The following is a 16064-nucleotide window of genomic DNA, read 5'->3' on the forward strand; positions in this document are numbered from 1 at the left end:
GGGAGCAGCGACACGGCGACAGCGACGTGGCTCAGGTGGCGAAGACAGCTGGCTACAGGATCCATCACACTATCTCAACTGTGGAGTGCAGTGAGATAAACCTGCAACACATAAGACACTGCTGTTTTTATCTTACATCTTTCGGTTTCTCTACCTGCCCTCTCTTTTTTAATACATGTACAGGTCATAAACTAACTCCAGCTACTTTCTGTTGCATTTGCTGACTCTCTCAACTTCACTTATTCTTTACAGAACAGCACAGCAGAGGTAAAAGCAACTGTCTGCCTTCACCGCCATGCACAAGGACACGCACACCTGCAATCAAGCCTATCTGAAGATATATGGGTAATGGATTCCCTGAGTAATAAGATAATGATTAATTTTATGGCTGTGATTTATATGAAATCTCTATATTATGTACATTAATCCCTATTGATTAGGACATAATGGATTTTCTGCAATACGTCAATCTGCCCTAAGTGATCTGGAAGGGGAAGAGGCAAGAGGCTTGGCTCATGTCCTGTCTGTCTCTGTTGATAACCGCAGGGCAGGGGATGAAAGGCTGAGAAGAGAGGTGTAAAAAAGGTGATGTGGGGAGATAAGAGTTGAGAGGATAAACGAAAGGAGAGGAGTACAGGATGAGAGGAGAAGGGACAAGAAGCAAAGGAAGGGAGCGAGAGGAGGCTTTAGTGGATGAGCAAAGAGCGGAGAAGATATGAGAGCAGGGGAGAGAAACAAAGAGATGACAAAAAGGGGGAAAAGAAGAGGAAGGAGATGAGTGGATAACAGATAAAAGAGCAGGGGAAGAGCAGACAGCCTGCCACCCCACAGTCACGTCACACAATTTACTATGTTCTGGCCCATAATGTTTTATAGCACAATCACTGATAGCACAGTAGTCAGTAGTGATCTCATTTCACAACCCATATCCTTCGGTAATGTGAACACAAAGGGAGAAGCAGAGCCATTAGCAGTGTCCAGTTCTCATCTACTGCTACTCATGCATAATTGGCTTCCATGGTAGGAAGCAAGAAAGGGTAAACAGCAAGCAATCATATTAACTCCTGTGAGTCCTAATTGAAATCCGTTAACAATCAGTGCAGATGATAGAGGCCGAGGAGACGTGGGGCCGCTCATACCCCGAGCCCTGCTTCCCGCACGCTGCTCTCTGTGTATTGACACGCGTGAAGACGTGGGTTTGCATTATAATCAAGAGTTATGCTTGATTCCTGTGCTCGTAGTTAGCGTAAACACAGCAGCTTAACATCTGCACACGTAAGCAGTCGGTGATCTTTTTTTTTTAAATCAAATTAAAAATTAGCTCTGGTGTCTGCCCATCTTACATGGTGTGAATCAGGTGGATTTAAAACGGGGAAATATCCAGACTGTCAATGTTATAATGGATGCATAAAAAGCAAATAATAAAATAATAAAGTATTAATCTTAAAGGATGGTATGGCATTGTGGGAAATACTTTTATTCACCTTCTTGCTTTAGTTTTAGATGAGAAGATAAATACCACTCTATCTGTTTGTTAAACACAACATTACAGCTAGCAGCCAGTTAGCTAAGCCTCACATTAAGACTGGAAGCAGGGATAAACGGCTAGCCTGACCCTGTGTAAATGTAAAAAAGCCCACTTACTAACACCTCTAGAGCTCACTCATTAATACGATATATTATGTTTGTTTAATCTGGACAAAAAACAAAGTGTAGAAATATGCTCCTTGACACGAAATACCTTCTAAATGTGTTACAGCACTCAACTCCCCAGTAAAACCACAACATGTCATTTTTACACCACTGTGGGCAGAGCTATGCTAGCTGTTTCCCCCTGTTTCTTTTTTTGTGCTAAACTTAGCTGACCGCTGCTGGCTGTAGCTTCATATATTTCCCCACAGATATGAGATATGGTGTCAAGCCTGTCATCTAACTATCGGCAATAAAGCTAGTGAGCCTTTTTCCCAAATGTTGAGCTATTCTTTTAAGAGATACTGAGAATAGCCTTCAGTTTTAATTATGCAATTATTCAAGTATTATCTGCCTACTTGTATTTTTAATTTTAGTTTTTTTTCCCCTCTGATTTTTAAAATTCTTATGTCATTTATTATCGGGATGAGTTCAAAGATTCAATTATAACATTTCAACTTCTACATCAACATCTGAATGTTGCACAATTTATTTATTTATTTATCTCGCATGTCTATTCTTTTTGATTAAACCTGGTATTTCTGCACAGTTGCAGATAAGGATCTGGCTACACTAATGTTATTAGTATTATACTGTTTGTAGAATTAGATTCCAAAGGTGGCTGTGTAGGATTGTTTTTGACACAAGGGCTCCAAACATTTCTAACGACTCCAGAGCTCAATTCAAAGATGTTTTTATCGAAGGAAATATTCAGCCACATTTGTTGGCATTTAGCCCATAGACTGTATAATAATAGTGAAGACAGATGACATGACATCTCCCCAAAACTGAAGCCAAAACAAATCAATTGCCCTTAGGTGGCTGGCTGCAGAATAGGTAGTAAACCACGCCCCTTCCATGTTATCAGATGGGACGTGTCAAACTAAAAGATCAAAGATCACATCAAATAAATTCTTCACAAAGATGGTTTTGGTAATTTTAAGTAGTTCTTATCCCACTGATGTACGTTCAGGTGTTAGTGTTTCTTATAAATTTGGTTTGAAATTGTTATTTGATGGTATAAAAAAGGCAGTTTGACGTCACGATTGACAGCTGTGTGTGCCAGTCAGCGTTGGCACTGGGAATGGTCTGACGGGTGTATGGGTGGGAACTCAATACCGCAGAGATCGCTACTGCACCAGTGCAAGATGGTGATGTCTTTGGCTTCATTTTTGTACAGTGGGAGGCAGCGGAGACATGTTGTCCATCCTTATATAGTCACTGGTTTAGCCTCTTAAAAGAAAAAACAAAATCATTTTCACTGCGATCACAAATTGCTCTCCCACCTGCAGCACATAAAGGGAGGAATGGTCCTGTATTAATGGGCTGTCTAGACACAATGAAACAGCAACATAAATGACATTTATTCATTAAAGAAAGTTATTTCAATTAAAAAAAGAAAAGACAAACTTATTTAATCAAATGAATTTATTCAAACTGGGGATCGACATAAAACATGAAAAAAGCTTTGCTCGAAAAAACCTCAATCGAAGCTTGCAACGTAAAAAAATATCATTTGGTACAACCCTATCTATTATTCACAATTACCTCTACTTAAGTATTTCTTAAAATGTATTTGTATTCTATTTATTCTTATTCTAATATGTAGCACCACTAATAGTCATGGGGAAATGAAAGAGTGCATTGCATGCTTTATATTCCAGTTGAGTCTCACACCACTAGATGGTGTGCTTGTCTCTTCTCATTTACAGTAAACCACATCCCCAGATGGGTTGAGTTGGGAAAAGCTCTAACTGGAGAAGACAGACTCATATTGTCTTTGAGCATTATGCAACATACAAACCCGCTGGCTCACCAGGTTTTGGGGGGGTTTGAGTAAGACGTACTCAAATAATGCACTGCAATCACTATGAATACACAGCATATGGAGCAGCCGAGCAGCTCCTCATGACAAGCAAACAATCCTGCACTGTCTGAAACTCCTTTTCAACAGAGGGCTCATCCAGACTGCAAATTCACCCGCGGAGAGAAAAGAAATAAAACTCAATCCTCCGAATCTTTATCCAGACACTTACTCATTCATATTTGAGAGTCTGGCTGTCAGCCACGCTAACAAAAAGCTGTTGAAAGGCAGAATAAACACTGAACAAGGGGTGTGTATGTTCAGGTTGAGGGGTTCAGAATTGGCAGACAGAGGCTATGGAAACCCTTCAGCTCCAGTGTTTACAGAGTTGCTTTTAGTAGTGTTGGATATTTCAGTGCATGCCCTGTCACTTTGTCAAATATTTATTCAATAAATAACATAGAGCTTGTTTATTTCCCTTTCTTTAAGTTTCAATTTGTATTTTCAGTCACATTACAGTATGATTTTACAGGAAGTTATAAAGCAGCTGGTTGGTATTCAGCTAATATGGATGTTGTTAATATCAATTTAAGACTTGCTCTTTATGAGCCTACCATTAATTTTGAAGTCTAGAGAAAGAGCATCTTAAATACATGTCTGCATTCCTCCATTCCAGTGCTTTAATGTTCAGCAACAACATTCATCTTGCATCTGAGGATATAAAGCTTTATATTATCGACTCTTAGTGAGCTTCGCTGTTTCTCAAGGGCAAGATAAGAGCAGACATTTCCCTGTGCTGTTTTTGTGTTTCTTTTTTCCCTTTCCTCTGTAGCAGATGGTAAAGAGAAAATCACTTTCTGCTGGGGGCAGGATGCATCAGGGTCAGGGTTTAAGCTTTGAGGTCCACTCTAAACCTGGCCGATTTGACAGGACTATTTTGCATACGCTGAGTCTAATCAAATATATGCGGAAGGAGAAGGCGGGATTTGCAAAGCAGCTTGATACAGAGATACTGATTAGTTTAGGGATTTTACAGAACAGCAGGCTGGAGCCACACGGTCCAGACTGACAACAGCAACGTGCAGAAACAAACAGAGACTCACAGAAAGATTTTCAGTCCACACAGAGAGGAAAAAGGGGGTAAGAGATGATGAAGGTGTTAATATTGACAATCCAAAGGACCTCATTCGGTTTAAACCACGTAGACTAATACTGTATGATGAGAGGCAATCAGCAGTAAAAGGCAAAAATAATTGTCTTGCAATTCAAATGAATTGAGGTCTGCATAGAAACTTGACTATCTTTCAATCTTGTTTACCTGTTCATGCTTTGATTGAATTGATCTCCGAGGACAATGACAAATGATTGGACTTGAAAATGACGGATCCCTTACAGAATTAAAGTCAATGCCGAAAATAATGAGGCACTGAAATGTTCAAGTATGTCATTGTTGTGTCAACAGCAGCAAAACAAGGGCTGCCTGAGAAAAATCAACATGCTCCCCGCACAATTATACTGTAGCTAAAAACGAATGCAGCCACTGACATCATGCTGGCACGATGATGCACCTTATTCAAATGCTTCATATGCTCATATTGTTCTGAGCGCAGCACACCATGAATCATTACCAGCTTATGCAGATGAAGCCACTGCTTTATACGTCTTATGTGATCCATTTACAATTAGGGACTTAGAAAAGCACCACATACATGGTTGGAGCGGCCCGATGAACAAACAGGACTGTTACATAATACCTCAAATCAATGAAACATGTATATTTAAAAAGCTGCTCGGAAGGAGGTTTTCTTTACAGTAGGACAAAGTTCATTTTGCAGGAAAGGAGGCAAATTACTTCGAGGCCATTTGAGCCATGATATAAGCCCACATAAACATAACACCTACAAGGAGGGCCTGTTTAGAATCCCTTTCTAACATATCTCAAATGTACATGCGTGGGCATATATATTTCTTACATGTTCCAGCCAAGCTGATGACTAGCCTTGGGACAAGATTGTGCGTAATGCCACAAAGCTAAAGATGGTGATGGCTTGTTCAGTTCGACACAAATACATCCAAATGTGTTTTCTTACCCTTAATCCTATTCTTAAACACTGAGGAGGAATATTCTAAACTGATCTCAGAGTGAAGCCTTCCACCTCACATCACTACTTTCAGTTTCAAGCATCCATCTTCCCGTGGACTCCACATCTGCTCCCATCAGCCCACCTTTAGAGAAGTGAACCCCATCCGGCGAGCCCGGATCCACGGGGAACCGGCTCTGTGCCTCGGTGTGGTGCAGCGTGAGTGAGTGAGTGGGAGTCAGTCAAAGCCCCGAGCACTTATAGGGAGGGGGGGGTGGAGGGTTGGGGGTAGCAGTGAAGAGGTGGCTGCTGGGAGGCAAAGCTAATTCACTGTGACAGAAATCAGAGCTGTCAGGCCCACCATGACCAAACAGCATGGACAGCATATATCCAGTCAAACCCACAGCCAACGGGAAGGAGGGATGTCGGGGGCTCAGAAAGAAAGGGGGGATGTACTGATTAAGGCACTTAGAGAGAAAGAGAGAGTGTGTGTGAGTGTGTGTATGTGTGTGCCGGGCAGGAGTAGGCAAGCAACATCCATCCACTCAAAAACCACTAAAATAGAAACGACAAGGTAAAGAGGCACACAGGTAAGAAGAGACCTTCACAGTCAGCAATACTTTCAACACAGGACAAGAGATGAAGAGGGATGGACGGAATTTGCCAAATTCAAGAAAGAACAGGTGTATTTACAATGATAAGTAAACCGCCATCCACACGGAGTGAGACACACACAAAAAAAAAGAGTAAAATACAGTAGGCATAGCTAAGTTTCAGTCCTCTGGGATTATTGGTGAAAGGTTACCGGATAACACATGTAATATTCATGAGGAAAGCTCCTAGGTTCTACTAATCTGTTATTAAGCAAAACACTAAAAGTTTAATGGAATAGAATATTAATAGAATATTGTGAGAAAACTGATATTGTTGAGAGACGGAGAGGGAAAGATAGAGAGAGAGAAGGGCAGCCACCAGCATCATTACTTAATGATGAGAGAGGGAGACACCAGGCTGGTCTCTTAAATGACACAGAGGAGGAGGAGGGGATTGTGGGAGATTAAGTGAGCTCTGTGCTGTTTGTTATACACTGCAAAGCACTGCAGGATGTTTGTTGAGCGGCAGTCTCATTTGGGATGAGGAGAAAGCCGGCAGGGGGACCTTAAACTTGGCTGAGGAGAAAGGCGAAAGCATTGTTACTCCAGCGCCTCGGGAGGAGGATCTGAGTAGAAGATAAGGATTAGACAGCAATGTTATGGGTATTCATTGATAGGATACAACTTCGAAGAAGAAAAAGCCCAGGAAAGTTGGAGCCTCATGTTGCCGCTAAGCAGTTTACTTTGGATTTGTGGTTTGAAGTGGGTCCCTTTTTTTTTTGAGGGGAGAATGGGATTAAATAAGTGAGCCAAATTGCTCACTTGTCTGGCAGTGGTATGAACTTTTCCCCTTTCTGCCTGCAATTTCATACAGACTTACAAGTCAGTAGAGGGAAATCTTTTTGAACTGATCTCGGATGTTCAACGTCAAGTCACCTGATAATAACTGGGAAGAAACATCTTTTTGAGGTGTAAGTATTTGTGAGTATGACTTCTAAACAAAATATGTTGAAAAGTTTCAAACTTATTCAACAATGATTCACAGCTGCAACGATTAGTCGATCGACAGGGAATTCATTAGGAACTATTGTGATAATCACATTAATTATTTTGAATCAAAGCTCCAGTGTGTAGGATTTAGAGGCATCCATTAGCAGGGATGGTATGTAATATTCAGAACTATATTGTCATCAGTTTATAATCACCCGAAACTAAGAATCATTGTGTTTTCATTGCCTCCGAATGAGCTGTTTATATCTACATACAGAGCTGGTCCTCTTCCACAGAGTACACCATGTTGTTTCTACAGTAGCCCAGAACGGACAAACCAATCACTGGCTCTAGACAGGGTCATTCACGGTTTTACATAGGCCACTGTAATTCTTCTACACGCTTGGCACATAGGAGAAGTTTCAGTTCTGCAACCTGACCACTAGATGCCACTAAGTCCTACACACTGGACCTTTAAAGAAGAAAATGCCCAAATTTTCTAGTTCCAGCTTCTCACATGTGAATATTTTATCTTCCATAGCAGTGAACTGAATACTTTTAAGCTGTCAGATAAAAATAAGACATTGTGAAAATCTGTAGTGCATTTTTCACTGCTTTCTGACATTTTAAAGACCAAATGATGTATCAATTAATCAAGCAGCCCTACAATGATTACTGCACCAAATAATCATTGTACACATAGAAACATCTCTAAATAGTCTGAGGTGAATATGTGTGATTCAAAAGCTGAAAAGATTTTCCTAGGGCAAAAGGGACATTTAAACCATTTTCATCTTCTGCCACACATAAAGAGGGTTCCTGCATGGCATTAACCTTGCAGTCATATTATGTGTCTGTTGAACTGCTCAAACAGCAGGTGGGTCAAAAAAGAATGGCTTTATAAATATATCTTGCTGTTTCTCATTTGATTCTTATCTGACCAGGGGGAATCAGAGGGATTAGAAAGCTTGAAGGATCTGACTTCAGGAAACATGACCTCTGTACTGAATCCAGGCCCTCTCCTGCTGCTGCTATGTCTCCTTCATGGCTCTGAGGAGACCTGTCCCTCCATGTGCCTCTGTGTATCCGACACAGTGAGCTGTAGCTCCAGTGGTCTGGCAAAGCTACCTCAGTCCCTGCCACCCTTCTCTGTCACCCTCGACCTCAGCCATAACCATCTGTCCTGGCTGGGTGCGGGCAGCTTCAACAGGATGCCCAGACTGGAAAACCTTCGGCTGACCCACAACCAGATTGGCTCCCTCGGCCATGGGTCGTTTAACAACGCCTCCAGCCTCAGGCACCTTGACCTGTCCTCCAACAAGCTGCATGTGGTGGAGCAACACTACTTTCAGGGGCTGTGGAGGCTGGAGGAGCTCCTTCTCTACAATAATAAAATTGCACAGGTGGAGGCCGGTACCTTGAGTGGCCTGAGCAGCTTGAAAAAGGCTTACTTCAGCCTCAACCAGATCACACACTTTCCGTTCTTCTCCATCCAAGACCACAGCCATCCTTTTCTATCCATGCTGGACCTCTCGTCCAACCGTATGAGTCGTCTGCCATGGGAGGATGTGAAAGCTCTGCCTGGGTTGGTGCAGCGGGGGCTGTACCTGCACAACAACTCTCTGATCTGTGATTGCTCTATGTACAGCGTGTTCTGGCATTGGGATCTGAGGGATTATGACTCACTGAGAGACTTCACGGATGAGCACACTTGCACCATCTATGGGAACCCACGAGCGTCCATCCGGTTCCTGCGACACTCCCGCTTCTTCCAAAACTGCACTTTAGAGAAAGCAGTGTCAATGCCAGTGACCGTGCTCCTCTCCAATGTGGTGGTTTTAGAGGGAGAAAGAGTGCATCTAGACTGCCAAACGTCCCTGAGTAGCACAGACCTCACATTTACATGGCTCTCCCCCAGCAAGGGGTACATCACCCAGAGTAGCATAAATGACACACTAATTAGCCTGTTTCCTAATGGTACCTTGGAGATCCAAGCAGTCAAGGTCAATGACTCAGGTTTGTATGTGTGCACAGCGGTGGATATTAAACAAGCACTGAATGCGACCCGGGAGGTGAATGTGACGGTGCTGCTGCCCCCAGCAGAGCCCTTCAACACCGGCTACACAACATTGTTGGGCTGTGTGGTGACCATGATCTGCATCCTCGTATACCTCTTCCTGACTCCGTGTCGCTGCAGCTGCTGTAAACAGCCCAAACCTCCAGCCATCCCAATTGCAACCTATGACCCCAGCACTCTAACCTCTGTTTTCTCCCCCTCCATAAGAGACCAGCACAAAATCCAACCTAACAGGCACGTAGCATTCATGGAGCCAATGTTAAGTGAAGAAGGAACAGAATGGACACCTGAAAGTTGATGCTGAACAAGGTTTTCTCCTTTTTCTTTTTCGAAGTGGACTCCTGGACAAAGTAAAACTCCTTACTCAGGAATTAGCTCAGAGATGCAATGAGAGGTGTGTTAACGCTGTAAAGGAAAAAGAACATCATGTCTCTATCCCGACTGCCAGCTGCAGTTAAACGGCCTCCTGAACAAAAAAAGCAATATCTCCTGTTCCAATTCTGCTTCTCTCTGTCATCTAGCCCAGTAGTCGAAATGAAAGTTTCAACTGTGGTTTATTGCCCTCGGTGTACTGACATTGCTAAATCACAGTAGAGCCATTATCAGCCCTAAAAATCAGCTAATAACTTCTCTGTGTACTCAGGTACGGCACTAGGGGGGAATATTTCTCGCGGGATCAGAGAGTGAATCTGGCTCACTTTTCACAGAAAGTGTTTAACGAGGATTAAAACCCCCGGAAAAACGCTGCAAGTTCATGACTGTGACAGACTGCAGAAAGTAAATTCATCCTGTGTTGAGTTGAGGTGCTTTAATTGGTGTGGTAGAGATAGGCACTTGCACTGCATCAGCTGAAGATAACTCATAATATACAGCTTATATTTCTTATACTATGTAGCTTAAACACGGAGCACCTAAACTCTATCCAACCCCTGAAAACTTATGTTGCCTGTGTTCCTAATAAAGGATTTGTTCCCTTTAGACCAGTTGCCTGCTCTGTTGATACAGTTTTGGTTTTGAAGGCAATTTTAGCAAATCCATTATAAAAAAAAAGAGGAATTAAGATACAGCAAGAAAAGCAATGAACATTTCAGTGCAGAAGCCATTGCTTTCAGCAAGCATTTAAAAATCTTATCTAGCAGAAAACAGAGGTGCATCCTGCAGTGATCCATCATACATAAACATATCGCATATGAACCTGGCAGCCAAAAACAATGACTCTCTATCTACACTCTGCTTATCTGGCAAATAGTGAAGTACAGAAATCAGGAGTGTCAACAAACCAAAAACAAACAGCAATTGGACTGCTCTTCAAAGACGACATCTCTTTGATCAAACACAGCAGAGCACTTTGAACACTGCGGAACAAACACAACCACAAAATTTGAGCTGAAGTGACAAATACTTCAAGCAGCTCTGACGCAAACCCCCAAAGAGCATTACTTTGTACAGCTTTGTTTTTTCTTTTTAATTCAGAGTAACATGCTTCATATGACAGAATTACACACAGCAATGCCAGAGATGAAAGATGCCGAGGAAGGACTTGCATGCACTGCCATGAAAGAACATAAGTGTGTGGGATGAGAACATTAAGTCGATGACATGAAAGACCAAAGAGAGCATATGGGTGGTCAGGGATGAAGGGATATTTAAAACCCGATGAGAGAAACAGTAGCCTCAAAAGAAACAAATCAATTTCTTTAAATCCATGCATCCATAATGTTAAAGATTGCACTTTAATCTTAATGCAAACACAGGGTGGGACTAAGGATTGCATCGAGATTGAATAGGATTAGATGTAATCCTTCGTATAATGTCAGAGAGAAGTTGTCTGTAACCACGCATCTCACAAAGGAGAGCATGTCGTTGGAGGAGGGGCCTTTGATTATTTCTAAATCCTTAATTAAAACTTGACTCCTTTCAAGCCCGAGGAGAATATTGTTGTGCAGCTTGAATGTAAATTGAGAGACAAAAAAGGTGGAAATCTAAAATCAAATGTGCAGCCGTGCATGAAACTGGGACAGACAAGCTCTTTGACAGTGCTCAGTTTCATCACTATTAAACTCCCGGGGATTAAGCAAAAATCCGTAAGAGACTAGGAGAGCACTATATTGTGATGCACCACTCTGTTTAATCACACCACTACCGTTATATTTAGCAAAGTTTTCACAGTGGTAAGCAACATTCAAATTTCTGAACGATTATGTAACGCTGTGTGTGATGTAACATCTCGTATCAGAAACATGACCCGTTGTTTTTCAGAGACACTATATTAGAGACATTACATGGTGCGATGCCTTGGGGTTAGGTTTTAGGATATTACCACGAGGATAAAAACCAGGTGCTTTGGCAATTTCAGTGTTTTTAAATCCTTTTAATCAGGTTCCACTCCCTGACACAGCACACACAGCTGGGTTAGGATTTATTGTTTCTGATATGATTAGCAGACGGGTTAAAACATAGAGGACATGATGTGAGCATTTCTATTCAAGGGCTTTCTATTTCACAGAGGGTCCACGGGTGACCCCGGCTGTGTAACCACGCTGCTGATTTAGGGAATCAACCTCAGTGTAGGCAGCATGTCAGAGTCAGAATGAGTGAAGTTAGTATCCTGATGCCATTTGGTATCCAGCATTTCATTTTAACCTTGTGACAGCGAGTACTTTACCGATAATGGGAGGCCTCAGCAGTGCATTTAAAAAAACACAAGTATAAAAAGCACATCATAAATTATAATTTTTTGCTTTACGAAAATCTATACATATTCGAGTCATTTGAAATATAAGGAGGTGGCAGACAGACAGATTTAGTTTGCTGAAATGTTCTGAATAGTCCCAATAATTACATTTTAGAGGAGCTGTATGCGACATTCAGAGCATTAATATAGCAGCAAACAACTATTTGCTATGTACAGATATGGTGCAGTAATGGTGTCCTGAACAGAGAATAAAGTGTGTGCTGTAATCCGATCTTCGCTGTTGTTTGTTGTGGTGGTCGACCCAGATGCAAATGCTTGTTAGTGCATTTAAGTCCCTGTGTGTGTATCTCACTGGCTAGCAGATTGCAGGCATTCTGCACTGTGCTCATACGGCGGTTTCTGCTGCTAAATGGTAAATGGACTTGCATTTATATAGCACCTCTTTAGTCCTCTGACCACTCAAAGCACTTTACACCACATGCCATATTCACCCATTCACACACACATTCATACACTAATGACAGAGGCTGCAATGCAAGACGCCAATCTACCCGTCAGGATCTACTCTAATATTCTGATCACCCGATAAGTGGACGATCCTGTTTTTCCTCCTAAACCACTGCTGCCCTGCTGTCTGGACCCACGGTGGCGTAACGGCATCATCGTGGAAATGCAACATCAACCCTCTGGTTCCCTTATACATTAACACCATTAGCTCTGTCAGTACTGTTGCCTTTGTTAAGGCACTGTTAGCACCATTAGCTGCCGGCTCCACCACCTCCATGTTAAAAACCGTGTGCAGGCAATCCTAGCTAAGACTCTGATTCACAACTCCTTTTACACAGCCAGTTCAAGACAGGAATTTTTTTGTTTGCATGCCTTACTGTTCTTTCTAAAAGGTACAGTCGCAAAATCAAGGTACAGAGCTGTCTCGCCTTTAAGTCAGTAGCAGAGGTAGCAATAGTACCAAATCAATGTCTGTGTGAAAAGGACAGATGGCAGGACGGGACCATGGACGAAGCGGGTGTAACGTGTTGACGACATATAATGTGTGTGACCTATCACTGGGAAATTTAAAAAGCAGCTAGCGGAAGATAGCAGCTAACTTAAAGGAGAAGAAAAGCACCAGAAATGGTCCACAAACTGGGGAGACAACAAGGTCCAGGAGCCGCTTACCCTCCGCTCAGAGGGCAAGATCAGCTGCCATATAACAGGGACGATAAACGATTGTTATTGCTATGTTCTGTCATTCTTATTGTTCAGAAAGCGCTGTATGTTTAGAAAGACGTGTGTATGTTATATAAATCAACAGTCGATTTCCTTCTTTTAGCAAAATCCTAAATGACTGAGTTGGTTTTGTTTCCACGTGGACCTTTATGCTCTGCCATTTCTCCTCTAATCATCACACTGTACCCTGTGACAGGCTGTTATGCTACGATAACTACTGCACAGTCACATATATACATATCACATATATGTATTTTTCACAAGTGTCACGAAGGTTTGTGTGTTACATGTCATGCTCATCAGACCTTCTGTGTAAAAAAAAAAAAACCAAGGACTGTAAAGAAGGGCCATTATAGCAGCCCTATGGCACAATCTCTATGTAAAAAGGCCTATAGATATTCTCTGAATGTCGCATGCAGCTACTTAAAAAAAAACACATCAGTATTTCCAGGCTACACAGAAGGGTGCAAGACTGCATTGCTGTGTCTAAAAATTACCCTGAACTGCACTAATAAATCACACAAATGTAAAAAGACCAGTTGATGCTTTAAAAGTTGCCCCTCTCCAAAGCAAAACACTCCATCAGGCTTCAATTAAAACATGCACTCCCTCTCCAGATTAATTGTTTTCCCTAGTTCATCTGAGCTCCAAGGGATTCGAAATCATCTTATTCAAGAATCTAATTACTGTGTAAGGGGTGTTTTACTCTGAATAGCACAAGTTGAATTGCTTCCACTAGAGGAGGGCTGCCGTGACTGTCAACGGGGGCTATTACTGAACTGTCAAAACAGTCATCAGGCAGAAGTGGAGGCATCCAGCTGTGGCAGATATGTATACATCTTTCAGACGCTGTGACACCCACAAACACAAGCTCGGCTGAGGCCCAATGTCACCAAGCTGACTGAAACCCTTATTTCATTCTAATTGGACACTTTACTTGGAATATGTGCTCCAAAAACACACACACAGCACTTGTTTCAGAACAGTCCACCAACCGGCCATACTTTACTGTAGATCTGTTTTTTTAGGAGGTAAGCTGGTTTGCTTCCCAAAAAAGACTAAAATAAATGTGGACTGCTGCACACCAGACAACAGGCTGTTTATCATACCTCTGCACTGAATATGAACGCAGGCCATTTTCTGTGTTTCCAGCAGGATGAAGCAGCTGGATGTCCAACAAGTCAAACAGGATTCTGGTCTCAGGCCGATTACTGTGGGGGACATTGCACATGACTGCCTCATTAATCACATGCATAGATCCACTCATTTCATTACAAACAAAACAAAAATCATATGCAGTGATACGCCTTTATCTAAGCCATTCAGCATGTTGGAAACAATATTCTGGCTCACTGTCTCTCCAGGGCTGTTATGGGCTTCAGTGAGTATAATTTAGCTGGATATTATAAGATTTGACAAGCACAATGACTCAAAGTATTTTAAGTTTTACATTGTTGCTCACGACCACTTTTCTACAACATCCTCTTGTCTTTTTATTTTTCCTCTGTGCTCAGCTTGTGTCATTTCTTCCACCAGCTTTATTGTACCATGTGGTAATGGTGCTTTCCTTGTTATTATCTGTCACACTTGTCCACTAAAAGACAACAATGAACTCTGATGAAATATGGCTTTATTATTTCCATTAAAAAAGACCTGTGCTGTCACAGACAGTATAGGTATCCTATCTGCAATGTCTTATAGTGTCAGTGATACTCAGTAAAGTAATTTATGGTGCTATTTTCTTTTCTCTTTTTTTGCCATACTAGCGGCATGGCTCTAGGGAAGCACTGTCACTTGGTCCACTACTTTGGTCCAGACTGAAATATCTCAACCACTAAAGGATGGATTGCCATGACATTTTGAGCAGACAGTCATGGTCCCCAGAGAATGAAACTTGCTGACTTTGGTGATTGTCTAGTGCAGCCAGCAGGTTGACATTTATTACTTTTAGTAATATATCTTGACAACTATTGGATGGATTGGCAGAGAATTTGGTGAAGACTCTCATCATTCACAGGCGATGAGTACCTGAGACTTTGGTGATCCGTTGCTTTTCCCTCTAGTATCACTATAAAGCTCATGTTTGTGGTCTTGAGTGAATTCTCAACAACCGGTGGTGGAGCATTTGCCTTGAAATTTGGTACAAACATTCATGAGGTGGCAATTCGAATTCTGGCAACCCCTTAAACTCTCCTTGTGCAACACAGTCAAATCACAATTGCAGTGTGTCCTGCACTATGATTTTTTGACAACTGACCCATCAGTCTCAGTTGTACCTTGTGTTTGGTGCTAAGATAAAAACATTACACCTGGGCCCTTCAGAAAGCAGGTTTAACAAACTCTGAGCCTAACCCTGAGCTCTTCAAAATTGCAATCAACTCTGAGTATGTTCACTGTGAGTTAAGCTTGTGCTCAGTGAATAAAAAAAGCCATCATCAATAAAGCTCCAATACTTCAACTCACCATGGCAACAGGTAAATCTAAGGCAGAGCCTCTATTTTACTAAGGTAGTTGTAGAGATAATAATGTATGCATATGCAGACTCTGCACATTCACAGTGTTTTCACATTGGTCCTTTTCAGCCCTCTAAACAGACTCAGAGCAGTGACTCAGTATTTTTGGATATATGTAAACACTCCGAGAGAACTCAGACCCCTCTGAAGCGAACCACACTCGAACCGAAGTGGTCTGAGTTCAGTTCGCTTTAAGTCTGCAGTGCGGTCCCCTCAGTTACCACAGTAACTGACCAAGAATTTAAGTTACCCCTCTTTCTGGAGCGGAAATCCAGAGTTTCCCTCATCTCAGGGTTCACTAACTCAGAGTTTTCATTAAACCCACTTTCTGAAATAGGCCCCTGCTTAACATCAGCATGTTAGGGTGAAAATGTTAGTGGAAAGCACTGCCATGT

General features: G+C 42.0%; 1 protein-coding gene across 1 annotated transcript; it reads left to right on the top strand.

Annotated features, from left to right (window-relative positions):
* Positions 1 to 213: 213 nt before the first annotated feature.
* Positions 214 to 14779, top strand: LOC117257809 (amphoterin-induced protein 3). The gene is made up of 3 exons (XM_033628136.2): positions 214 to 345; positions 7042 to 7138; positions 8102 to 14779. The coding sequence occupies exon 3, from the start codon at positions 8150 to 8152 to the stop codon at positions 9530 to 9532; it is 1383 nt and encodes a 460-aa protein (XP_033484027.1). The 5' UTR covers positions 214 to 345; positions 7042 to 7138; positions 8102 to 8149; the 3' UTR covers positions 9533 to 14779.
* Positions 14780 to 16064: the final 1285 nt, after the last annotated feature.

Source organism: Epinephelus lanceolatus, chromosome 8, assembly GCF_041903045.1.
Source record: "Epinephelus lanceolatus isolate andai-2023 chromosome 8, ASM4190304v1, whole genome shotgun sequence".
NCBI classification, from domain to species: domain Eukaryota; kingdom Metazoa; phylum Chordata; class Actinopteri; order Perciformes; family Serranidae; genus Epinephelus; species Epinephelus lanceolatus.